Below are 27,303 nucleotides of genomic sequence, written 5' to 3'. Positions count from 1 at the left end.
GTTGTTGCGATTTTTCTTATTCTCTGTTTAAATGGTCTCACATTTTTGTTAATCTCCAGTCTGTGGCAAGAAATTGTTGGATCTATTCCTGGTATCTCATCCATGTTTCCTGCGAAAATATCTTTATATTCTCGCAGTAAATTGACAGTTCTTTCTTCTTCTTCTTCTATATCCATTTTGGTTCCAATTCTCAACATTAGAGGCTCCTCTTCAGTCCCAACATTTATTTCTTTTGTTGGTTTTGCGGCAGTGTAACTGGGTTTAGGTTCTCCCATTGGTGTGGGTTCTTTAATTTCTTTTATGGATCCTTCTCCTTTTTCCGAAATTTCGCTGGGTATTCCTTTGCCTTCTTTCGCCCTTATCATATATACTTTAAATTCTTTTTCCTTCTTTGCTTCCTTTACCAATTTTCTGCGAAATTGTTTCATTTTTGCTTGTTCTTCATAACGCCTTACTTCAATTTGATGACATAATTTCGCATTATCAACATCTCCTCTGATTTCACCTATTCCACTTGGAGTGGGGAATTTAATACATTGATGCAATGTTGATACCACAACTTGTATCGCATGTATCCATGATCTTCCTAATAACATATATATGCGATTCCATATCCACCACGCACAATGTCACATGTGTTTCGATTTCTCCAAGTGGAATTCATACCACTATTTCTCCTTTAGGTTTTGTTGTGGATTTTCCAAATCCGTGAACAAAATATGTTGAATTGGACATTTCTTCATCTTTAAATCCCATTCCCCGAAATGGATGATAAAATATTATATCAACTGAACTTCCTGCATCAATTAAAGTTCTGTTCAACATCCATTCTCCTATGGATTTTATTGCTGTATGCTTATCTTTTCGTGTAATAGGCACTGTGACAACCAATGGAGATGTATGATTCAAATTTTCTTTTGGTATTTCTTCTGCCATGAACACAATTCTTTGCTTTTCCTAATCTTTCAAAGGTGAAGTTTTTTCTACCGCCATAATTTTCTTTCCTTCAAAATTTCGTTTATGTATTCTTCCTTTGATGTTTTCATGGAATTCATTAACCAAGATTTTTGTTATCATATTACACTCCAATGTTTTGCCATTTTCATTAATTCTATTCATATTTCCTCTAACTGATTCACTGATTTGTTTAATCACTTTCTTGATTTGAATTTTCTCAATCAACAATCTTCAACTTTCGATCTTTAATCTCCCTGTTTCTAGCGCCATTATGTAGTTGCAGGAAATCCTACAATACACCCCTCGTATGATTTTATCGTTGATCAGCCTATTTTTAGGTTTACACTCTTAATTTTATTGATTAATTTCTGAATATTCTTACAAGGAAAATAAAGAAATCAAGAATGATCTCTTCTTTCAACTTTCTCTCTCCTATTTACTTATCTCTCACTCAAAAAAGATCTCTCTTTCCTTTACAACTCGAATGACTATTTATAAGGAAAATACATAGTGGATGACAGCTAATCTGTCCTTTATTTTCGGATATGGTTTACGACATTCTCGCAACCTTACAAATGTTGACTTCGCAAGCTTTCTAATTTTCGCGAGACTATCACATCTTTCTCATGATCCTTGCTGATGTCGTTTCTGAAATTGTTCTGTGACGCTTTTGAGCAATACCATTGTTAACTTCGCTGAGACATAACTATTGCGAGATTCTGATCCTACAGTATAAACATCTGTAATCTTAATGTAGTGTGGCAGTGTGTTTTTGTTTATAGAGTTTGTAATAAACCAGCTAATGCCTTAGCTAAGGCTGATAGAAAACATAATCTCTGTGAGGAATGGTGGAATGATCCACATGACTTGCTAATTTCTCACTTGGATCATGATGTAAGATCAGTTTCTATGTAATAAAGTGTGCTTTGTTTTTAAAAAAAAAACATAATCAATTTGTGCCACAACAACATGGGTGCCTCCGATATTGTGCACACTCCTAAACTGTCCACGTGACATCTCAATTTCTAGAGTACATAACCTGATAGCTAGTAACACCTTCTCTCTTGTATATGTTTGTTTTCTATTGTACACAGTATGGGATATACAAGGTACAGATAAGGTAAGGTGCAGAGACTTGCTCCAGAAAGTAGAACACAGTTTTCCACTAAGTACGTCCATTGGGAGTAGACCCCTATTTATAGACATTGCCCCAAATGGAAATGTCATACATGTGTCCTTTCCTACCTTTCCTTATCTTGCTACTGTCCCTTTAGTTGTACAATTGTACTTTATATCCTTCTAGATGACCTTTCCCATGTGACTTCACTGTGCACGTGTCTGCTAATAAAGGGGAGGAGCGCTAGGCGGCACCTCTTCTAGGATATGGGGAGACCGCATATCCTCCTTTGGTGTTTTTCCAGGTATCTACATTAAGTCCTCTGGCTGCCCGGCAAGGCATTAGCCTTCTCAACAGTCTATTACCTCTTCCTGGCGCCCTCAGCGCCTTAATCACTTTTGATCGCTTCGTTTGGGACTTGCGCTTTCTTCGCGAGTCCCTTTTTCTGCACATTCAGGCGGCATTGGCTTGCATACTTAATGCAATCCCCTAGTCGGGAAGAGGTTCTCATCGCTCTTTTTGAGACTTGCATGTTCCTGCAAGTCCCCTTGTCGGTGAGATATGCTCACTACTTCTTCAAGACTCGCATGTTTTGCGAGTCCCTTTGTATTAACCTTTGGGACTTTAAGAGTTCTTTACACGTGTCATATATTTGAATACAGAGAGGGTTAATATAGTTATTCCCGAAATGACAACTCATTGGCATTGTTTCTTCATGGTTGCATCCTTTCATATTCTTTCTTAGAAAGTCGTTTGGGTTATCATAAGTTACACCCTTTCGAGACTTCGTGGGTCTATAAATACATGCACATACGTCATTATCTTAAACCATCAATTTATTCCTTCAGAGTCTCTCTATATTTCTTTTCTTTCCAATCTTCATACCGACGTCATTCCCTTCATCCTTTCACATGAGCGGTCGTGATAGTTCGGCGTTTGAAAACTCTTCTGGCGGTGAAGAGTCCGCGGGAGAGGAAACCCCCCTCACAATCCCTCTCCTGACAGAGGAGGAACGTGTCTTCCTCCCTTGGAAAGGTAAGGATTGATCAGCAATCCTTGCCAAGAAGAACGCTAGCAAGGTTAAACAAAGCGCGCTTGAGTCAAGTGGTGCCTCTTCTCTCTTGGATGGCGATTTCAACCATCGAATTATCAGGCCAACTAGTTTTAACCCGCATGTTGTATATGAGGAAGTCAGTGACTGGCTTCCGATGGGGGAAATTGAGGAGCCGACTTTACTTCCAATTACTGCTAATTCCCGCCTTCGGCTTTCTCGCAACGACTTCATACTTCCTCAGGTATCCTTTTTGTCCCGAGCTAATTCTTGTCCGGAATGGCGCCCATGGTTGGAGTATATCTGTCATATGTCTACCCTTTTCTTAGATATTTTGTGAGGTGTATCTATTTGGGGCGTACAAATCTATGAGGGTGCTTAACTCTAAAAAATGGATGTTTTTAACATTATGTGTGAGTGGTGGGCTGTAACCGGTAGGATAGCGACAGATGTCCTTCAACCGTTCTTCTTTGTTTTCCTCTCCTAAATTGATGAGGGTTTTAAATGTGTAAGAACTGTATTGCAGCTGCTTAAGAAATTAATGAATATTATTTAGCTTAGTTTAATCTTCCAAATTTCTCTCTCTTAAGGTTGATTCTTTGAATCAGATTTCTTTTATCTTAACTTGGGTGTTAATTTGTTATGGAAACACAAAAATTGGTATCAGGAGTCGTGCCTTCCTATCATGGGTGGACATAAGAATACTACAATCAAATAAGTGAATGAAGAACTACATAGAATGGAGACTTCGTTCACGGAATAGATAGCCAGAATCAATGATAGGTTAGAGAAACTTACAACACAGGATCTGGAGTTCAAATCTTCATTATTGACTAAAGAGGACTTCCTCAAGCTTATGGAAACTCATTCGAGTAAAATGGCTGAAGATCATCGTGATTCAGCTGGGGAAGGATCTTACACATATATTCCGAATCATGGAGGAGCGATGTTCAATCTACCATAGGGACATCGAGAGTCAAACTACGACCCTCGAATTCCAAAGATAGATTTTCCCAGATTTGATGGAGAAAATCCTAAAGGATGGATTCAAAAATGCGATCGTTATTGCCTTCTCAACAACATCAGAGATTAAAATCAAAAAGTCACCATGGAAACAACATCAGTAGATCAATTACTTTTTGGTATGAGTTAGCTGAACTTGCCTCTTTTCGATTTGAAATCCTGCTAACGAAAATATCTTAGGAATTTTCAATAAGTTATCTCAAACCACTACAGTAGAAGATTATTTTGAACAGTTTGAGAACCTTAAGGCTTTATTGTATCGACAATATCCTATGTTGAATGAGCATTACTTTGTTATGAGATTCATTGGAGGGTTGAGGGATGATATTAAGCACTCAGTTAGTATGTTCAATCCCTCCACCTTGATGCAGGCATTCTCTCTAGCAAGAATGCAAGAACATACTCTTGCCAACCAACAGAAATTTAGCCGGCCTACCAACAAATTTTTTTCTAATTCATTCACTAATCCCAAACAAACTATCTCACAAAATTCCCTACCCAATCCTATGACCCTCCCACCCTTACTCCCATTGCCATCTACTTCACCTTCAAAAAAATGTCTTCTCAGATTCCTATTAGGAGATTAACACCTAATGCAAAAGAGGAAGAGAGATGGATTGTGCTTCAATTGTGATAAGGTATATAAGCCAGGGAATTTCTGCAAAAAACAACAATTATTCTTAATGGTTGCTAAAGAATCTGAAGCTGAGAGCAGTGAACATGAAGAAGAAATGGCTCACCCGGATGATACTCCTACTGTAAAGAGTGACATAGAAATATCTCTTCATGCCCTCACAGGCCATGCCACTGGAGAAACCATCAGAATCCCTGGTACTATCCATGATTAAGCAATCTCCATCTTAATTGATACAGGTAGTACTCAGAGCTTCATTGATTGTGATTTGGCCAAATCATTAGGGTTTGATTTGTTATTCAACCTACCGCCAAAATGTTGGTCACTGTGGCAAATGGAGAAAAGACAGTCAGCTCAGGCATTTGTGCTAGCTTACACTGGAAAATGAAAGATCATGAATTCATTGGTGACTTAAGGCTTCTGCCTTTAGGGGGTTGTGATGTTGTTCTAGGAGCTGATTCGCTCAAGCAATTAGGAGACATTATTCTTAATTTCTCCACATTGAGTATATCCTTTATTCATCAGGGGCAAAAGATAACTCTAGTGGGTACTCATTCAACTCCTACTCTCCAATTAATTGATTCAACAGAGTTACAAGGATTTCTTAAGAAAAACTCTCATGGTATTATTGGACAATTGTATTCTGTCACCCCTACCCCTTCACAAGATCCTCCACCACCAGTCATCTCTGACATTTTACAACAATTTCAAGATGTTTTCTCTGATCCTACTTCACTTCCACCACAAAGGTCCTTGGACCATTCCATTCCCCCCATTCCCAATTCAACTCCATTTAAGAGAGACCCTATAAATTCCCTTATGTTAAAAATGAGGTAGTTGAGAAAATGGTCCAAGAAATGTTACAAAGTGGGGTTTATTCAGCCAAGTCACATCCCATTTGCCTCTCCCATACTTCTAGTGAAGAAGAAAGACAACAACTGGAGATTCTGTGTGGACGACAGACAACTCAACAACATTACAGTAAAAGATAAGTTTCCAATACCTATAATTGATGAACTTTTGGATGAATTATTTGGCTCTTGTGTCTTTACTAGAATTGATTTGAGGTCAGGATATCACCAAATTAGAGTCACCTTAGATGATATCTATAAAACAGCCTTTAGGACCCATCATGGCCACTATGAGTTCACGGTCATGCCTTTTCGTCTTACTAATGCACCTGCAACTTTTCCAGCCTTGATGAATGACATCTTCCAACCTTACCTGAGAAAATTCATCCTTGTTTTATTTGATGATATTCTAGTTTACAGTCCTGATATGGAGACTCATGCAAAACATTTACAACTGACCTTGTCTTTATTAAGAAAACATCAACTTTATGCCAAACTCTCCAAATGTTGTTTTGCACAACCTACTCTGGAGTACTCGGGACATATCATTACTGCTCAGGGTGTTATGGCTGATCCTTCGAAGAAATCTGCTATGACTAGCTGGCCAACACCTTCTAACATCAAGGAACTCAGAGGGGTTTTAGGCCACCGGATATTATAGAAAGTTTGTTAAAAACTATGAAGTGCTTAGTAAACCTCTTACTGACTTGCTTAAGAAGAATGCTTTCACTTGGACACCAACTGATACTCAAGCCTTCAATTCTCTCAAGTTAATGACTACTACTACACAATTCTGACTTTACCAGATTTTTCCAAACCATTTATATTGGAAACTGATGCTTGTACCACTGGCATTGGAGCAGTCCTAATGCAGGAAGGAAGACCATTATCCTTCTTCAATAAACCATTTGGCCCTAAATCACTTAGCCTCTCTACTTATGAAAAAGAACTCATAGTTGTGGGATCTGCAGTTACCAAGTGGAGGCATTATCTATTGAGCCATCATTTCACTATCAAGACTGATCAAGAGAGCATAAAGTATTTCCTAGAACAGAAGATCACTACATGCATACAACAAAAATGGCTTATGAAAATACTATGCTATACTCTATCTAGAAGACATCACAATGACAACTCTTGTTCCAGCATCACCATCTCTCAGCCGCTTTGGCAGCAAGAAGTCATCTCCAGCTATACCCAAGATTAGGGGGGCCAACAACTAATTTCTCAGCTACTTGTGGCTCCAAATGCAAATCCAAATTACACTTATCATGATGAAGTTCTGGGATACAAGAACAAAATTTATATTGGCTCTAGCAACAATATCATACATTCCATTTTCTTGGCAACACATGCATCTACAGTAGGGGGTCATTCTGGTATTCAAGTTATCTATATGAGGACTAAAACACACATCTTTTGGCCTGGCATGAAAACTGAGGTTTTTTCTTTGGTATCTTCTTGTGATGTTTTATAGAGGCACAAGGGAGAACACACATTGCCAGCTGGATTGCTTCATCCACTTCCAATTCCAGACCATGCTTGGCAGCATATCAGCATGGACTTTATTGAAGGCTTACCCAAGAGTGACAGAAAAGAGGTAATTCTTGTGGTTGTGGACAGGTTCACCAAATACAGTCATTTTATCCCACATCAACACCTCTATACAACTTCTTCAGCGGCCAAAGCTTTTATGCATCACATTGTTAGATTACATGGCTTACTTGCTTCTATTGTGTCAGATAAAGACAAGATCTTCACCAGTAATTTCTGGGAAGACTTGTTCAAACATTTAGGTACTGATCTTAAGTTGAGAACTGCTTATCACCCTCAGATAGATGGGCAGACTGATAGGGTCAATTCCTTCCTTGAGAACTATCTCGGATGCATGACCAGTCAAAAGTCTAGGAATTGGATGCAGTGGTTGGACTTAGCAGAATGGTGGTATAACACAAGCTTCCACACCAGTCTCAAGATGTCTCCTTTTAAGGCTCTTTATGGCCATGAAGCTCCTCATTTGGCTTTCCTAATTTATGTCACTACTGCGGTGGACTCACTGGAAAAATACCCGACACAAAGAGAGAACATGCTATTGCTTCTTAAAGACACACTCACAAAATCTCAAAAAATAATGAAACATTTTTCTGATGCTAAGAGAACTGACGGAGTTTTTGAAGTGGGAGATTTAGTTTATCTCAAATTGAAGCCACACATACAGGTTTCAGTCTCTCTCAGAAGCAACTTCAAACTCTCTGCCAAGTACTATGGCTCTTTCACTGTCATTCAGAGAATCGGTACTCTAGCTTATAAGCTCCAGTTACCTCCAGAAGCTAGAATTCATCCAATATTTCATGTTTCACAACTTAAGAAGAAAATTGGTACTTCTCACATTCATTCCCCTACACTTCCATTGGTTGATCATGAGGGGTAGATAATTGTTACTTTCATTGCAGTTCTGGATTCCAGAAGCTTGATCAGAGGTAACCATTATGTACCCTAACTCCTTATCCATTGGTTCAACTCATCAGCAGAGGAGGCTACCTGGTAGGATTCAGCTAATATATCATCTCACTTTCCAGCCTTTAATCCTTGAGGACAAGGATTGTTTCATGGGAGAGGTATTGTCATATATATACCCTTTGCTTAAATATTCTGTGGGGTGTATCTATCTGGTGCGTACAAATCTATGAGGGTGTTTAACTCTAAAAACTAGATGTATTTAACATTATGTGTGAGTGGTGGGATGTAACCGGTAGGATAGCGACAGATGTCCTTCATCCGTTCGTCTTTGTTTTCCTCTCCTGAATTGATGAGGGTTTTAAATGTGTAAGAACTGTGTTGCATCTTCTTAAAAAATTAATGAATATTGTTTAGCTTAGTTTAATCTTCCAAATCTCTCTCTCTTAAGGCTGATTCTTTGAATCAGATTTCTTTTATCTTAATTTGGGTGTTAATTGTTGTGGATACACAACAGTATCCTTTTGATTCCCTATTGTTGCGAAATGATCACCAAGCTGGACTTGATGGAAACGCTTTCTTCATACCAATATCGGCGCCTTACTAGGAACAATAAGGATTTGCTTCGTTTGGTTTTAAGATGGATTCCTCTAGTTCATACTTGTCTCTTTGCTTGGGGAGAAGCGACTCCTACATTGGAAGACGTTGTGGCCTTAACTGGTCTTCCACTTCATGGAAGTCACGACTTTCGGGAAGTGGTTGGTAGCGGTGTCTTAACTGCCAGTGATGATATTATGTTGTGTTTTCTAAAACAGACGCATATAGACTCGAGGAAATGGAATACTGAGGTGGACTCCGTCTGCATCTCAACTGCCTACTAAATCGTTGAACAAGGGTACCACGCCTATAAGGTAAAGAAGACGCTTTCTGCTGAAGAGGTTGTCGTTGCCTTAAAGTTTCTCAGGGGCCACCAGGCATGCTACTTTGAGCATGTGGGTCAAGATGTGGGTGCCTCGTTTGGTGGGAGAATCTGGCTGGGAACCCCATACTCCTCCTCCCGGTTCTACGGATCGCCATGAGTTCGCATCTTTCCCGTCATACTGGTTGTCTCATGAGGTATTCGAGCATTCTCCAAGCGACGCAGTTAGGGATGAGTCGTTGTCTATTGCGGTACTGATGTCACGCGATATATCTTTTCCTTTGGATTTGTTAGTAAGCGATATCCAGAAGGCAAATGACGCCTCTTTCACAGTTGAGACTTATCTTCCAGCGAACTTTATGCAAATTTTGGCTTGGTAACATTATCGTGATTATAGGTCGGAAGTAAATGACCTAGAACTCAAAGGATAGCGGGTTGTCACTACCGACGATGGTAGAGAACAGGTTATTTTTTACCCTATTTTTTATCCTCGAACCGCTTTGTACGAAAAATCCCTTGCTAAGCAGTCAGTCCGCCTGGCTCCTTTGTTGGATCATTTGGGAAATTTTGCTTTTCGTCCATATGATGGTGGTGAAAGCGGGGAGGATTCTCATCGGTTCGTCTCCCTCTTTCCTGAGGATTTTGTGGATATTCGAATAGACGTTCCTGCTGTTGACGCTTGTAACTTTGTGGCCGCAGTGACAACAGGATATCTCCCTGGTTTTTATAAAGTTGAGTTTTTCTCCGAGGCTTATAATCTCAATCTTGTTGCTCGTCAGGCGGGATTTATTCAAGGAACCAGTTGTTACCTTTCCCCATCTTGTGTAGCAGATCCTCAGCTAGTGGAAGAACGCTTTATGCACTTTGTTTTCAAGGAAAGAAGGTCGCACTTTTGTCGTGCACCATTCAACCCGCTAAAGGTTCCGCAACTCGACCGAGAGCTAAAGGTTACTCATACGTGGTATATGTACTGGATTAATGAACTAGAAAATATTCATCAAGCCTTGGCGGGGGTGCCGTGGAGGTTGCCCCGCTAGATCCGAAGGAGCTTTATCGTTTAGGTCTCATCAGACTCCCTGCGGAGATCATGCGTTTTCATGGACTCGCTTCTAACGCTAAGAACAAACGTCTAGAACCTCCTCCCATGTAGTAAGGCTAAAGGGAAACCTCGAACAACCTCGAAGATTCAAGACGTTGTTCGTAACTTATGCGGCTCCTTGCCCCAAGAAAATGAGGTACACTCTATGATCTCCGCCCTTTTTTTAGATCTCCTACTTTGTACTCTATTTTTATGTTCATTACGTTGAATTTTATCTTAACAAAATATTTCCCCGCATGGCCCACTAAAGTACTTTGTTCATGAGTAGTTCGAGATTAATGTGAAGGAATTACCGCATAGGTTCGCTGACAGGCAGAGACGCCGAGATTCAGGCATGGTGCCTATTCCACGCTTTCCTCGGTCTCCTCCCCGTAAATCTCTCTCAGATAGGGTCGTGGACTTTCTCAAAGGGTGCTCCTCCAAGGGAAATATGCCCCATCATGATTCTAGTCCTAGCTCGATCTTTCCCTCCCATCCTGTTACTGCACCTGGTGAGCAGGTTGAACCGCACTGGGAGCAACCTGGTATGAGGGATTTACTGTTTAATCCAGAAAACCCGACCTGGGTTACTGGCTAGTCCAGCGCCAGTTTTTTTTTGAAAAGAGTAAAATTACTCTACTAACCCTAGTATATAACATTACGTATAATAATACATATGTTACTACATATTACATATGTAGTATACTAGTTACTAGTAGTAACTAGTATACTAGTAGTAATTAGTAGTAACTAGTATGTAGTATGTAGTAATGCCATATATAGTATGTAATATACTAGTAGTAACTAGTATGTAGTATGTAGTAATAACATATGTATTATATAGTATACTATTAATAACTAGTATACTAGTAGTAATATGTTATGTATTGATACTATATATTGATATGTAGTATGTTATGTATTGATACTACATATTGACATGTAGTATGTTATAGATTGATATGTAGTATGTTATATATTGATACTACATATTGATATGTAGTATGTTATATATTGATATGTAGTATGTTAAGTATTGATACTACATATCAAAAAAAATTGTTATGTATTGATACTACATATTTTACTACTAGTATTAGTTACTACTAGTTTACTAGTATACTGTACTATAGTAGTATACTAGTTTAGTATAGTAAAGTAGTTACATAATTTACTAGTAACAATAAGATATTTTTGTTACTACTAGTACAATACATATTAATATGTAGTATCACCGTATTGATACTAGTAGTATGTAGTAACATACTACTAGTAACATTTACATGTGTTGATACTAATTAGACCTGGAAGGGTGTTTTAGGAATTTATAAAATACACTTCATAGTCTCCACGAAGTTTTTGGACTAGAGAGTAAATAATCTAGTCCAAAAACATGTTTTTGGACAAGAGAGTAAATCTTTTCCACGGATGGACTAGCCATTAACTGGGTCTGCTAGAACTGGACTAGCCAGTAATTCCTACATCTGGTATTTGATATTTTATCCAGACACGTGTTCGTTGTTTGTCTTTTATCCCATTAATTAGCATCTACCTCTATATGTAGAGGGTTGGGTGAATGAGGTGAGTGGTGATTTCTTTGATCATTGGTTTCCCTCTTTTTTTTTTTAGAGAGCCGAAGCCGCCAACTAGCTAGTCACGGTGCTTCAAGCGCTAGTTCCTCTTCTTCGGTTTCTGCTTCAGCCCATCAAGGCGCTGTTATCTCTCGATCTCTTCCGTTTATTCACGTAAGTTGGAGTCTGGCGCCCTTATCCATGTCATTTGCCTGACCCTAGCTCTTCTCTTTTTTTCTTCTTTTTTTTAATCATTATTAACTTCCAAGGATGATTCATGCTTTGTTTCACAGGAACGAGTCATGCCGAAGCATGGTCGCACTGACGCCAGAGAAGGTAGCAACAAGGTAAAGAGGAATAAAGTTCAAGGGAACCCCCAGACAACTCCTACTCGACAGGACATCCAGTCAGTTCCTTTGGTTGGTGGAGATCGTATTACTCCACCTGTATTCCTTATCGAGGGCAAATCCATGGAGCGAGACTCCATTCGGGATGGAGAAGACTATGTCTCTGTGTATGGGTTTTGGGTTCCCCCCCCGATATGAAGCCTTGTATGCTCAGATTGCCACTCAGCAGGTCACATTGGCTCGGACGCAGTTTTTCCTGATGCCACTATCATTTTGTCTTATACTCTGAGCATTTTGGATGTGGTAGGCGAGATTGTGGATGATGGTGATCAACCCTCTGTCGCCCAGCCGCGGAGTTGCCGTCGAGTTATTAACAACGCCACGAGTATGATATTTAACGTTGAGTGGTTGGATGTTCTTTGGCAAGAGGCGGAGATTAAAGCGAATTCGCGCCGGACCCAGCTACTAAGCATTATTGCTGGCCTCAAGGAAAGTATTATTGCCGTGAGAGCTACTATTCACGAGTTGAAGGTAACTCAAGACCGCTTGATCCAGGAATCTGTTGCAGTGGATGAAGGGCTTTCCATGGTAATTGCCTTTCCTCGGGCGCTCGCTTCAAGTCCGCTATTATTACGCGGCGCCAATCCAGTTCTTTCATCATCGTCTTTCCTCTAGTGTTAAAGGAGAAGTATTCCTGATGATAGTAATCATCTCCTTTTAGTATTTGTAGCTTTGACGCCAATGTTGCCAATGCATCCGCGTGTCTGTTCGACAAACTACCCATGTATCGAATCTGGATGTGCCCAAAACGCCGCATTAAATGTTGAGCTTTGTCCCGATAGACTGCCAACGTCGGCTCTTTCACATGAAACTCCCCTTCTATTTGGTTCACCAAAAGTCTGGAATCGCTCATTACTTCCAAGTTTGTTATTCCCATCTCTAGCGCCATTTGCATCCCAATGAGAAAGCTTTCATATTCGGCGATGTTATTAGTGCAAGGGTAATCAAGCTTGTAAGCGTATGACTTTAATTCTCATATTGGTGATTCAAATACTATCCCTGCACCTCCGTGCTCTCCATAGGAAGAGTCGTCAAAGGACATTTTCCACACACTAGGCAGGGTTTCCTCCACCAAAGAGACTTCTCCAGGCAGGTCAGTATGAATCTCTGAGGCATCCGTCCCGGGGAAAACTGCCATCAAATCTGCATTCGCTTGCCCCCGGACGCCTTGAGGTCGTATTGGAGTGAAGTACACAATTGGATTAGCCGCTGCTACCACGTAGCTCTTGTGTTTTAGGAAATAGTGTCGCAACTTCTGCGCCGCTAGGATTAATGGTAAACATGCCTTTTCGACAGGACTATATCTGAACTCTGCATCTTTTTAGCGCTTTGCTGATGTAATAAATTGGGATTAGATTCCCGCCGCCCACCCCATGTCTTGAGCGACTAGAACCCCTATAGCAGTTTCCGTGTTTGCCAGGTATAGATATAGGGGTTCGCCTTTGACGGATGGCTGGAGTATCCGCGGATGAGTGGCCCATTTTAATTGTATCGAAAGCGCCTTGTTGCGCCACTTGCTAGGCGAACTTTCCATTTTCCTTGAGCACCGGTAAGAAATGATCAAGAGTTTGCGCTAAACTTGGGATGAAGCTCCTTACATACGAAACTTTCCCTATTAGCTTCTGAAGCTCCTCTTTGTTCTTAGGAGGTGGCATCGAAAGGATAGCCTCCTCTTTGGCAGAGTCGACCTCTATCCCTTAGTGAGTGACTTGATATCCTAGGAATTTCCCTGTAGTGACTTCGAATACACACTTGGTGGGTTCAATTTTAAATTGAAGTTTCGACATCGTTGAAAGACTTGTCCAAGGTGCTAGGTATGGCTCTCTCGTTTCTTTCATTTTCAAACGTAGATCTCTATGATTTCATGATTCATGTCATGGAATATTGATGGAATCGCGCGTTGATACGTTGCTCCGGCGTTGTTTAGTCCGAAGGGCATGACGATATATTAGAAATTCCCTATTGGTGTGGAAAACGTCGTCAACGCGTCGCTTTCCTTCATCTTGATCTGGTTATAACCGCTTTTCCCATCCATGAATTAATACATCTCATTTCCGCAGGTCGCATCCACTGTCATATCTATGTTGGGGAGTGGGAACTCATCCTTAGGGAACGCGCGGTTTAGGTCTCGGAAATCTACACAACGGCGGATCTTGCCGTTTTTCTTTTCTACTGACACTATATTTGCTAACCATTTGGGATAATGTATCGGCTTTGTAAGGATCCTCAAGCTCGTCAACGTTGTTATACTGGTCAAGTGACGAATTAGCCGATAATAACTCGATTTGATTAACGCTAACGTTAATTAATTGAAATTAACCTAACAACGATTTAGATACGAAACTAGTACCGTTGGACAGATCTCGAAAATTTATGCGGAATGGACTACTCGATCGTGTCAATCGTATACCAGACGGAGAAGATATCATCAGATTTGCTTAAGGGGTAGAATAATTACTTTGAAGTTTAGCTGCCTTGGCTGCCCTTTTCCGTTTTTCGGGTGCTTTAATCCTTCTTGGTCTTTATCTAATCGATTCAAGCAGATAAGATTATTTCTTTTCTCTTATTCTTCTTTCATTTTCTCTTCTTTCTTCTTCTCGTTTCTTCATTCTTCTCCCGCTTCTCATTTGTTCTTCTTCTGTAGAATTCGAGTGATGAGTACGTTTGACAGTTCTTGGTTGATGAAACTATTCTGATGGTGAAGGAGGTGTTGTCGATGTGATTTAAGAATGAGAAGATTTAGTATTACTAGGTTTTTGAGACGAATCAGGGAGAAGTGGAGTTAGGATTTCTGTGAGTTGATGAAGGTTTAATTTGAGGTAACTAGAGATGGGTTTAGTTGATTGAATTAAGGGTTTGCTTTCAATTGATAATCTGAAGTGGTTTTGATGATTATGAGACTCAGATCGAGATATAAGAACAGTAGAGCTAGTTTTAGTTGGTGGTGGTGGTGTTGATTCAAGCGGCTGATACAAAACCTGCAGAAAAGGTAATTTGAGATTTGAAATTAGGGTTCTTTAATTTGAATCTGTTTTATGTAAATTGGATAAGAGCTGATGAATCCTAGATGGGTTTTATGTTAATTGAAGAGTCGTGTTGAAATTATAAGTGTTCTGGTGAAGGTTTGAGAAAACTATGTTTCATGTTCTTCCGCAAATTAGAATTAAGGTTCTTGTGTTGAGAATTGCAAATGAAGTAGATAATGTTGATTGGTTTTAATAGAGGTTGTAGATGTTTATTAATGATTTTTTGTTGAGTTGGAGATCATCAGGTGCAGGGTTGCTGGAAGTGAAGCTGTAGCTAGTGCAATGGAGAAAATATGAGACTCTGGGAATGGTGACAGGACTGAGGTTGTGAAAATTGGGTGATTGTGCAGTTGAATGCTGCTTAATTAACAGTAGAGATGCAGATTATTTTAGTGTTAAGTTAAGTTGTATTGCAACTGGTGTTGGTGCCGTTGTGATTGACTGCCAGTTGAAGTGAAGAACATGTATGAGATGTGTAATGGTGGTGGTTCTGTAATTGTTGGTGGCGTTTAAGGGATTGTAGTGATGAATTTGAACTGATATTTGCTGGTGGTGATGGTTTGTTAAGTTCCGAGTTGTTGATTATGGTAATATGGTGTAGTAAAGTCTGGTGGTATGAGTTATAGGAATGAATGTATAGATATTCTTGTTGAATAGAACTGAGTTAGCAGTGAAGGTTGTTTAATTGGCAGAGATTGGATTTGGGTCTAAGTGCACGAGTTATAGATGGAAAGAGTGATTGAGTTGAGATATGTCTGGTGGCAGATGTTATGTTGCTTTGTGTGTGGATTAGGTAGTGTTGTATCTAGAGATGGTGGTTGTTAGAGTATTGAGATTTGCGAGTGTGGTGAATTGCAGTCAGTAATGAAATTGAACTGGCAAAGGAGGGAATGACGGGATTAAATGGTTAAGTTTGAGTTTCAGCTGAAGCTGAGGGTTGAAATGAGTCATTGTGTGTTTGTGTTTGAGAACAAGAATAGATGGAAGTTCTTTTTAGCCTGGGTGTGTTTCAATTGAAGCTAAGATGGCAGTGTGGTCGTAGTTCAGGGGATATGAATAAATGGGTTTGCTGTGTTGATGTGAATGTAAGTAAGATAGGTTGTTGCTGAATTAGGATTGAAATGGTTTTGTAGCGGGATGTAGAAAGAGTGTGCTAAAACCGCAATTGCAGGTAGACTTATATTGTAGTTGTGTTAAATTGTAGAAATCTGTTTGAATGGATAATTTATGTAGTGACCAATTGATTAGCATCAGGTGGTGGTGTTCTTGTAGCTGCAATAGAGGTTAAACCTATTAGTCATCCCAGTCAGTCTAGCTGACTCAATCTTTTTAGCTGACTCAGTGTATCTGGCTGAATCGGATTTGTGACTCGCCGAGTTCCCTGTCTTGACCCGAGTTGACTCAGTGGACCGAGTTGGACCTTGACCTAAGACTTTGACTAACGTGGACTGTTGGTTGACCCACTTGACCGTCAGTGACCGTTAATAGACCCATTTGGACCAGGCCTTAGATTAATGGGCCGGAGTAGTGGACTTGGGCTTAGGACCAGTTTTCTTAATTAGACTTTTAGGACCTCTTGTGGTCCGAATTATCCTTTGGTTTCTTCTACAAAGTTGTAGATATTCGTAAGACCTATCTATTGGACAATAGGATCAGTATAATCGGATTAGTAGACCTTAGGTATGCTAAATATGGATAATGAAAAGATGTAAAGTCATAAATGGGGTTTAGAGCCATTAGATAGACTTGTATGATTCTTGTATGAGCCATTTTGGCTAGATTCTTAGACTTCTTGTGTGATTAGCAGTTAGTCTATATTAACAATGATCGATTTGAGGATGAACCAGTGGATCGTGGATCTCGAGGTAGGCGAGGCTTGTCATGAAAAGAGGTAGGAATCGATAACGAACTCTCTTGGATTCATTATGGTTTTAAAAATCTTTATGTTGTGAAATTCATGCATATCTTTGTGTGGTATGAGATGTGTGCCGACACTATATCCAGTATTTTATACCTAGGGCGATACACCGCAACATTACTCGGCTAGGGCGATACACTGCAACATTACTCGGCTAGGGCGATACAACGCAATATTATTCTTCCTTTATATCCACTATTCTATGGCTAGGGCGATACACCGCAATATTATACGGCTAGGGCGATACACCGCAATATTATTCTTTATTATGTGCGGCAACACCCATCTCATACATGGATGTTTACTATTCTTTTAAATTGCTTTGAAGAAGTTTCTAAAATATGTTTTACTGTCTTTCCGTATATTATCGACTTTCAATAAAACCTGCATTGTCTTCAAATCATATAAATGATTACATGAAAGTTAGTTGTTATTTCCACTGGGCACCCCTTTTAGAGATGATGTGCTCACCCATTCCCACTTTCAGTTTCAGAGACAGATCAAGATGTGCATGTGACGATGAAAGCTTCGAAAAAGTATTTACATTAGTTAGTTAGCTTCCGCTATGTTTATTCTTTGTTTGTTCCATTTGTAAATCAACTTACTATTGAATATGTATCACTTGTGAGGAGTTCCTGTATATGTATTTCAGAGCGGGGTTAGTTTTTGAGGTTAAGTTTTGTATCAGAGTTCTTAATTGAATGCTTAAGTATATGATTTATATTCTTAGTGCCTCTTTATTTAGTTAATCTCTTGGGTTAGTCAGCTGCTAGCTTTGGGAACGCTACAGGCTTTATGTATCTTGCGTCCAGAAGCTTTTTCACTTCCTCCTTTATCTGCACTTCGGTCTCGTGGTGAAACTGACGTCGAGGCTGTCTTACAGGTTTGCTACTTGGATTGACCCTTAAATCATGAAAAACCAAGGCCGGATTTAACCCGGGCATGTCTTCGTATGTCCATGCGAACACGTTTTTATACTCCTTTAGCAGGGCCTCCGACTTATTACCTTCTTCTTGTGATAAATCCGCTCCAATCTCGATCCACTTAGGCTCAGCTTTAGTCCCTAAGTTGAAAGAAAGTAAAGCTGATCCTAAGTGGATCGATATTGAGTGAACTATCTTCTTTAGCATAGGCGATCGAGTGCGTCCAAGATTTTGCAGCTTCGTCAATCTCCTCATTAGTCGCATCTGTTCTGGCAAACGCTTCTTCGAGGTCCACAAACATAGTTATCTGAGAATTTTCAAACATTTTACGCGTCTTAGGCTCCAGCATAGATACGTAGATGCCCACCAGATCCTCTTCGGGCACTTTCGTTCGACACCTGAGGGATTTGCTTCTAAAGCGCTTCACAAAGGGCTTGGGCTTTTCCCCACTTCGTCTCCTAATATTCCCCAAGCCCGAGATCGAAATATTTACCCGTCTGGGGTAAGACTTTTTCATGAACGCTTGGCGCATCTCATTCCATGAACGTATGTTATTCGGTTTCAAGGAGATACACCAAGTGAACACGTCACCGGTTAAGGTCTATCAAAATTCACTCATAGACACATTCTCGTCCTGAGCGTACTCGTTGAGAGACATCGTGAAGCGATGCATATGTTCCGTTGAATTTCCGCTCCCCTCGAATAACTTGAACTTTGGTGTTTTGTACTTCATGGGCGTTGGTCGAGCTAGAATTTCTGGAGGAATGGGTGATGTTATGGTATAGGCGCTCGCTTGGGTTTCGAGACCATATTTCTCTTCAAGTAGCTTTGTGAACCCTCCATCGGACAGTGCGATTCGAGCCTGCTCTTCAAACATCTGCTGGTTGGTAGATTGATTAACCTGTGACCGCCCTGAGAAGTCTGAAACCCCTGGTCCTGATCAAAACCGCCTCCTTGGTTTGGCTGAGGAGAGTCTGACCCATCACCGGCTCTCCTCTGGCGGCGGGTCAATAGTTGCTAGCCTTTCCAAAAGCATTTGGCACTGACGATCATTCTCTTCTATGTCAAACAAAATCTTCTTCACCTCATTTAGTGGCCATAGATGTGTGGTTGAGCAAGACGCGGAGGTCTGTCAGTGTCCATGTGATGAACTATGTGCTAATCATGTGACCAAGTCTCCCGTTGTGGTCGCCAAAATGTACACAGTACGGGATATACAAGGTAAAGATAAATTAAGTTGCAGAGACTTGCTCCAGAAAGTAGAACACAGTTTCCCACAAAATAACCGTCGTTCATTGGGAGCAGACCCTTATTTATAGACATTTCCCAAAATGAGAATGTCAAACACATGTGTCCTTTCCTACCTTTTCTAATCTTTCTAATGTCCTTTTAGTTGTACAATTGTACTTTAGATCCTTCTAGATGACCTTTCCCACGTGACTTCGTTGTGCACGTGTCTGCTAATAAAAGGGATGGAGCGCTAGGCGGCACCTCTTCTAGGATATGGGGAGACCGCATATCCTCCTTTCCAGGTATCTGCATCTACTTTCATATGAACAGTTGTTTTAAATTGAGAATTCTATAAATGTTGCATACCTGAAGTTAAAAAAATATATTGAAAAAGCCAGGGGCGGAGCCAAGGGTTGACTAACCCTGCCTCTAGTCTCCCCTAAAATCACTAAAATCATAAAAATACCCTTGATTTTGTAATATATTTTACATTTAACCCACCTAATTTTTATATTTAGTCCACCAGTGTGTGTGGAATTATTTTTTAGTCCCCCTCATTTTCAAAGTCTGGCTCCGCCAATGGACAAAACGAGAGAAGAAGAGAAATATGGACTACAAAGAATCCGGTTTTGTGATCAACTGCCACAGGTAAGTAATTAACGAGAAAGAAAATCAAATATTTTTTTGAGGAATATTAAGAGAAAAAAATGGATGTACATGCAAAGGTATTGTCAAAGTAGTCAATAAACAACCACCCCTACAAAGAATCCAGAAAACCTCAAATTACATATGTATTATGTCTTCCCAGTGATGAACAATTTGATTCATCGAATAGTTCTGAAACGCCGTAGGCGTTGAACTCCACAAGCAAATATGCATCTTGATTGCATACACTAATTCCTCCTTGTCTCTATGTCCACCTCCATGTCTTCTTCTATTTCTTTCTAGCCATATCTCCCAACAGATAGCAAAAGGAATTAAGTGCCATATTATCTTAACTCTTTTACTCACTCTGTCCAGCCGCCAGCTTAGTAACATAATCTTAAAATCATTTGGCCAGACACATAAAACTTTCAACGAAGACAAAAAATACCTCCCAGATGTGTCGAGAAACATCACAATTCGTAAAAAAATGATCTTGAGTCTCTACTTTAGAATTGCATAGCAGACATACATTAGATGGAATATCAATACCTCTCGCATGTAACATACTTCTAGTTGGGATCGAGTTATGCATAGCATCCCACATCACGAATTGCACCTTCGAAGGAGATCGTTATCTTGAGAAAATCAAATATTAATGGATAAAGAAAATCTGAAGAGGAGGTTGACGAGATTCAACTAGCTAGCAGCTAATTATCGGTACCAACATGAAGTGATTACCGAGAAGTATGTTTCTATATATGTGAATGTCATTTCAACTTGTCTTATTTATGATGCATGCATGATCTTTATATTGTACATATTGTGTTCATTAATATATTTCTGTGTTATTAATTTGTTATGTAAATATTGGACAAGAATGTGTTTATCTTCATGTGTAGGGCTAAAATTACGATTACAATAATAATAACCAAGAACCCCGCATTCATCAAGATCGTTATCTTGTTCCTAACTTCCTCTTCCTCGCGTACAATACCCTAAGAATCTTGCTCAGGTTTCGTGTTTGCTCCTAGCGATCCCGAGTTGCTGTCTTTTTTAAAGAACTGTGAATTAAATGATATGGGTGCTAGAGAAAGTGTGAACCCATCAAACCCATAAAAAAAAGGAGATGCAGATGTTGGTGAAAAGAGTACCCTCGTCTTCCATACCGGAATTCAGAGTGATGATAAAAGAACTAATAAAACCAGTTGGTTAATGAAAGAGCATCGTTTTTTTTTTGTTAAATGGAAAAATGCCCCAAAATGGACCCTAAGGTTGTGAAAATGCCCCGAACGTTAGGAAAAAGATTAAAATGCCCCATTCCGTTAGACTTTCCGTTAGAGAGAGTTAAATAGTCGAAATTGCCCTTCAGGGTACATTGTGCTTAGGGTTCAGGGTTTGGGGTTCAAAATTTAGGATTCAGGTGGTGGTGGTGGTGGTGCGGTGGTATTGGTGATGGCAGCGATGGTGATAGTAGCGGTGGTGGTGGCGGTTGTAGTGGTGGTGACATCGATGGTTATAGTGGCGGTGGCGGTGGCGGTGGTGGTGGTTTTCTAGTGGTAGTGGTGGGGATGGTGGTGGTAGTGGTGGAAGTGGTGGTGGTGGCAGCGATGGTGGTTGGTGGTTGTTCGTTTGGTGGTGGCGGTGGTAGTGGCGGATCTGGGAGTTTTGATTAAGAAGGATAAAGATGGAATTTGAAAACTCCATTGACCGGTCAAGATGCCCATTTTTGATCAAAATACCCCAAAACTAACGGAATGAGGCATTTTCATCTTTTTTCTAACGTCCGGGGCATTTTCACAACCTTGGGGTCCATTGTGGGACATTTTATCACTTTCCTTTTTTTTGTTAAGTCAAAATTGTATCGATAGGAAACCATAATTAGTTACAAGGTTAAATACAAGAGACAGTAATCAAGAAAGAGGCCACAGAAGCCCAATAACTTGCATAGTAATTGAATCTGAAATAAGGTGTAGCAGACATTTTAATTTGCGTGATAAAGTTGTTGGATTAACTTCAACATAGAAGTCACTAACAAGCTGGTTAAGACAAGATTAGGAAATTGATGTAATCCTAAGGGAATTAGAATTCATCTAGTTCTAAGAAAAGGAAAGACATGTAATAAGGTAATAGGACTAGGAAAAGGAATTCATAGTTCTATATATATATGATCACCAAAGTTGTGGTTGATCATATGAGCAAGATTATAGCTTGTGTTTAGTTTTGAGAGATTTTCTAAACATCAATAAAGAGAGTTGTCTTTATATAAGCTAAGTTTCATCTTGCAGTTGCCATTAATTGGTATTAGAGCTTGTTTCTGAGCCATGGAAAACGAAACCACCATTGTGGGTGCAAAACAGTTCAAGCCGCCATCAATACAAGTTCCAATCCTCAACGCCACAAACTACATAGTATGGGCCATGATAATGAAGGTACTGATGAAAATCTACAAAGTTTGGGATATAATTGAACCAGGAACAAATGATGCAGATAAGAACAACATCGCTATAGGATTACTCTTTCAAGAAATACCAGTGTCTTGTTCTACAAGTTGGTGAACAGGAAACTTCAAAGAAAATTTGGGATGCAATAAAGGCACGTAATCTCGGAGCTGATCGAGTTAAAGAAGCCCGTATGCAAACCTTAATCTCTGAATTTGAAAGAGTGAAGATGAAAGACACTGATACTATTGATAGCTTTGCTGGAAAGCTATCACAGATATCCTCAAAAGTTGCGTCACTTGGACAATCCATAGATGAAGATAAACTGGTAAAAAAGTTTATCAATAGTTTACCAAGATCCAAGTATCTTCATATCATAGCTTCTCTCGAACAAGTCTTAGATTTAAAGAAGACTAGCTATGAAGATATAATTGGAAGATTGAAAGCATATGAAGAGAGAATCCTTGATGAAGAAAATAATGGAGAAACTCAAGGAAAACTCTTGTACACAAACTCTTACCAACAAAACTCTGCGACAAGAGGAAGAGGTCGTGGAAGAGGTGGTAGAGTAAACAGAGGCCGAGGAAGGGGAGGAAGGTTTAACTCACAAGATAGAATAACAAGTCATAATGATCAAAACCAAGGGAAAGAAAAGAAGGATAAATCAAACATTATTGGTTACACATGTGATAAACCAGGACACTTCTCATCTGTATGCCCTGAAAGAATACAAAAGATGGAAGAAGCAAACAAGAATGAAACAAGGGAAGCAGATACAGCTCTTTTCATGCACGAAGTTGTATTCTTAAATGAAGGGAAACTAATACCAAAGAACTACGAATCAAAGGATGGATAAGAAGGAATCTGGTATTTAGATAATGGATCCAGCAATCACATGACTGGTAAGAGACACTACTTTTTTGAACTCAATGAGAAAATCAAAGGACAAGTGAAGTTTGGGGATGGATATTCTGTAGAAATTGAAGGGAAAGGATCAATTCTATTTCAGAGCAAGACCGGAGAACAGAAGCTTGTCACAAACATCTACTTCATCCCAAACTTACAAAGCAACATTCTAAGTTTAGGACAAGCTACAGAAGTTGGATGTGATGTTAGAATGCGACAAGACTATCTAACAGTTCATGATCCAAGTGGAAGATTTTTGGTTAGAGTCTCGCGATCACAGAATAGACTCTACAAGATAAGTCTCATGATTGGAAGGCCAATGTGTCTGAATATAAGACTGGAAGATCAGACATGGAAGTGGCACGCAAGATTAGGACACATAAGCTTTAGAACTTTAAAGGAAATGTCTTAGAACAAGATGGTTCGAGGGCTACCACAGATAAACGATGAATCAAGGATCTGTTAATCATGTTTAGTTGGGAAACAAACGCGTCAAGGTTTTCCAAAAGCAACAACATTCAGAGCCTCAAAGCCATTAGAGCTTCTTCATGCTGCAGAAGAATGTGAGATTATGCTACTTTCTGTTAATGATGAACCAAGGAATTTTCAGGAAGCAAAGGTCTCGACTAAATGGACACAAGCATGTAGAGAATAAATTGTTTCAACCAACAGAAATAAGACTTGGTTTCTAGTTGATAAACCAGGTGGGGTAAAAGTGATTGGTCTTAAGTGGATCTTCAAAATAAAACGAAATGCTGATGGTACTGTCAATAAATACAAAGCAAGGCTTGTAGCTAAAGGATATGTACAAGAATCAGGCATAGATTTTGATGAAGTTTTTGCACCAGTTGCTAGACTAGAGACAATTCGTCTCTTAATAACAGAAGCAGCCAAACAATCAATATGGCTTCAAGAACTGTTGGGTGAAATCAAAGGAAGAGAACCTGAAAAAGTTCTCATCAAGATTGATAATAAGTCTACAATTGCACTCACTAAAAATCCAGTGTTTCATGGGAAGAAGAAACACATTCACAAAAGGTATCATTTCATACGAGAATGTATCGAGAAGGAGATCATCAACGTTAAACACATACCAGGAACTGAGCAGAAAGCTGATATATTGACAAAGGCATTAGCTCGGATCAAGTTTGAAGAAATGAGGAAATTAATAGGAGTACAAGATTTTTCACAAGCATAGTTGAAGCTTAAGGGGGAGAATGTTGGATTAATTTCAACATAGAAGTCACTAACAAGCTGGTTAGGACAAGATTAGGAAATTGATGTAATCCTAAGGGAATTAGAAGTCATCTAGCTCTAAGAAAAGGAAAGACATGTAATAAGGTAATAGGACTAGGAAAAGGAATTCATAGTTCTATATATATATGATCACCAAAGTTGTGGTTGATCATATGAGCAAGATTAGAGCTTGTGTTTAGTTTTGAGAGATTTTCTAAACATCAATAAAGAGAGTTGTCTTTATATAAGCTACGTTTCATCTTGCAGTTGCCATTAAAAGTCTGCCCTGCTGCATGGAGCAAAAAGTACCGTACAATGGTGGTGATGAGCCGGTGTTGTGCAAAATCTATTCGCATAAATAGATTTTCATTAAAAAGATTACTTACTTGTAAGCGTAAATCAAAGATAAATATCTCTCATTCAGAAAAAATCTGTTTTATTTTAGTTATTAGTATCTTTTTTCTTGCTTCAAAAATTGAAGTACATGGCAAAGATTTCCAAATTATTTCATAAACGTATCCATAATAAAAAAAGCATAGGTAAAACAGGTTCCAGAAGTGGTGCTTTTGTTTGTGCACCTATTTCTTTGTATAACACAAAAAGGCAATCATCTGTAACGTACCAAGTCCCGCAAGAAGCCAATAGAAATAATCAAGATGTGCGTGATTAAGGTTGTCAGAGAACCAACCATACTGACCATCTCCACTAGTTACCTGTTGGATAACGGATATAAGGAGGCCACTGATGAAGGATCCTATGCCAACCAAGCTCAAGCTAAGAGAAAGACCTACACTCTTTAACCCATTTGGCACTTGACCATAGAATAACTCTTGTAAGCCGATACCGGTGAATACAGTAGCAAGACCAATTAGCAAGTATTGCGGAACCAACCACCATACACTCATTGGAACTGTTTCATCTGGCATATCGACTAATCCAAAATCAATTGCAGTTTGAAGCCTTTTTCGCTCCACTATAGCTGCACCCACCATAGATACTGCGGAAAAAAAGATTCCACTACCAATTCTCTGAAGCGTAGTTATGCCGTTGGGCTTTCCAGTTATAGCTCGAGCAAGAGGAACAAAGAGACGGTCGTATATGCCAGCAAACGAAATTATAGACAAGCCATTAAAGATGTTAATTGAAGCAGCAGGTATTTGAAACTCAGAACCTAATGTTCTGTCCATCGTGCGACTTTGTTCAGTGAACAATGTCGTGCTTTGAGAAAATATCATTGGGAATATCAAACATATGATCCACACTGGCATTAACAGTAGTAAAGATCTCGCGTCTTCGACCTTACTAACAGTGACATGGTTACCGGAACTTTCTGCATCATTCAACATGGCGATAAAACCGTCTGTTGCTTCCTCTTGGGAAGTCTTTGATGGAGACGAGATTCTCCAATTTTTCACAGTTGCAACTAACACCTCGATTGTTCCTGATAATTGTTTTTGTTTTCCTTCATCTATGACACTGTAACGATATGTTTTGATTGCTGACACGAAAATAATTAGTGCCACTATCAATGAAATGCACGAAATGCCAAAACCAAGACCCCAGCCCAAGTTGTCTTGAATGTAGTTTAGTATTGTGTTCGATAAGGCCATTCCAACAGAGCCTCCAATTTGCTTCCAAGTGAAAAATGAACTTTTAGACTTGCATTCAGACAGGTTGTCTCCATCAAACTGATCAGCACCGAAAGCTGTTCCACAGGTTGAGTTTCCAGCGATCCCAAATACGACTAGATACAAAGACAGGAAGAAGAAGCTTACTTGTACAGTAGAAGGATAAGCGCGAGGCTTATCGGCCTCCTCCGTCTTATTACTAACACAAAAAGTCGTGTCCATAGAACCACCATTCAGAGCAGCAGATATAGTCAAAAACCCGAGTCCCTATAAACATATTAAAAAAATCACCAATATTAAGACCAACAGAAAGTATGAAGCAACCCATAGAATTGGAGTTATAGAAACAAGTTAATTACCAATATGCTGGAGAAAGTAGAAAACAAGACGGTACGAAATCGGCCAATATAACAATCAGCAACAGGGGAAATTATTAAAGGAAGCATAAACATGGCTCCAACCAAAATATTAACATTTAGAGCAGCTGTGGCTGTAGATTGACCAAAGTGGTTGGTAAGATAACTAATTAAATTTGATGAAACTCAATAAAATGCAAAACTTTCAGCAACACCAATTACGATTAGTGGAGTAGCTGATTTCCATCCACCAACTAGTTGATTATTAATCATTTTCAGCAATTTCTCTCCTTTGTAGTTCACCATTCCCTCAATATACTTTCTGCTACATTCTTCATTAAGATCAGTACTAATTATGTTCTGTTGCAGTAACAATGGTTCATCACTTCTATTACCGACACCGGCTCCTGTCATGACGTCCACTACTATTCTCTCTGTCTCTCCAGAATAAGAAGCATTATCATTTTATTGGGAGAAAAACTGTGTGGGGTGAATATTTAAATAATGACAAATCTTTATGGAGTAGTCTGTATCTAACAGTTGGGAGACACCTACAAAATTGCTTCTTGTAATGTTCAAAAAACGTGAGGGACATTTATCATCGATCGGTTTCGTTATTTCCGATCATTCAAATGGTTGTAGGTATACAATGTGAATGTCTCGACCACATACAGTATATGCCTTTAAAATCTAAATTAGATACAGTATATTTTTTTTTTGATCAGTAAATTAGATACAGTATATTACTTATGAATTGTGTTAGGTTTGGGATATTTTGTCAAATCTGTACCAATTGCATCCAATCTGGGGTCTACTGAGCGGTTCACTTGCGAATTCCTACATCTAGTAGTATTAATGTCTCCTGAGTCCTGAAAGCACCACATTTTCTTCACCATCAAGCTTAGACGGTAGATTGTGGACGTAGAAATAAC

At 39.4% G+C, this 27,303-nt stretch overlaps 1 protein-coding gene across 1 annotated transcript; it reads right to left on the bottom strand.

Annotated features, from left to right (window-relative positions):
• Positions 1-24,803: 24,803 nt before the first annotated feature.
• LOC113308920 (protein NRT1/ PTR FAMILY 5.10-like) lies at positions 24,804-26,925 on the bottom strand. Its single transcript, XM_026557371.1, has 2 exons — positions 26,375-26,925; positions 24,804-26,282 (listed from the first exon to the last, which is right to left on the bottom strand). The coding sequence occupies exons 1-2, from the start codon at positions 26,465-26,467 to the stop codon at positions 24,966-24,968; spliced, it is 1,410 nt and encodes a 469-aa protein (XP_026413156.1). The 5' UTR covers positions 26,468-26,925; the 3' UTR covers positions 24,804-24,965.
• Between the last annotated feature and the right edge of the window lie 378 nt (positions 26,926-27,303).

Source organism: Papaver somniferum, chromosome 9 (genome assembly GCF_003573695.1).
Source record: "Papaver somniferum cultivar HN1 chromosome 9, ASM357369v1, whole genome shotgun sequence".
NCBI lineage: Eukaryota > Viridiplantae > Streptophyta > Magnoliopsida > Ranunculales > Papaveraceae > Papaver > Papaver somniferum.
The sequence above is the reverse complement of the archived record's forward strand: the minus strand, read 5'-3'. Positions and strand labels throughout refer to the sequence as shown.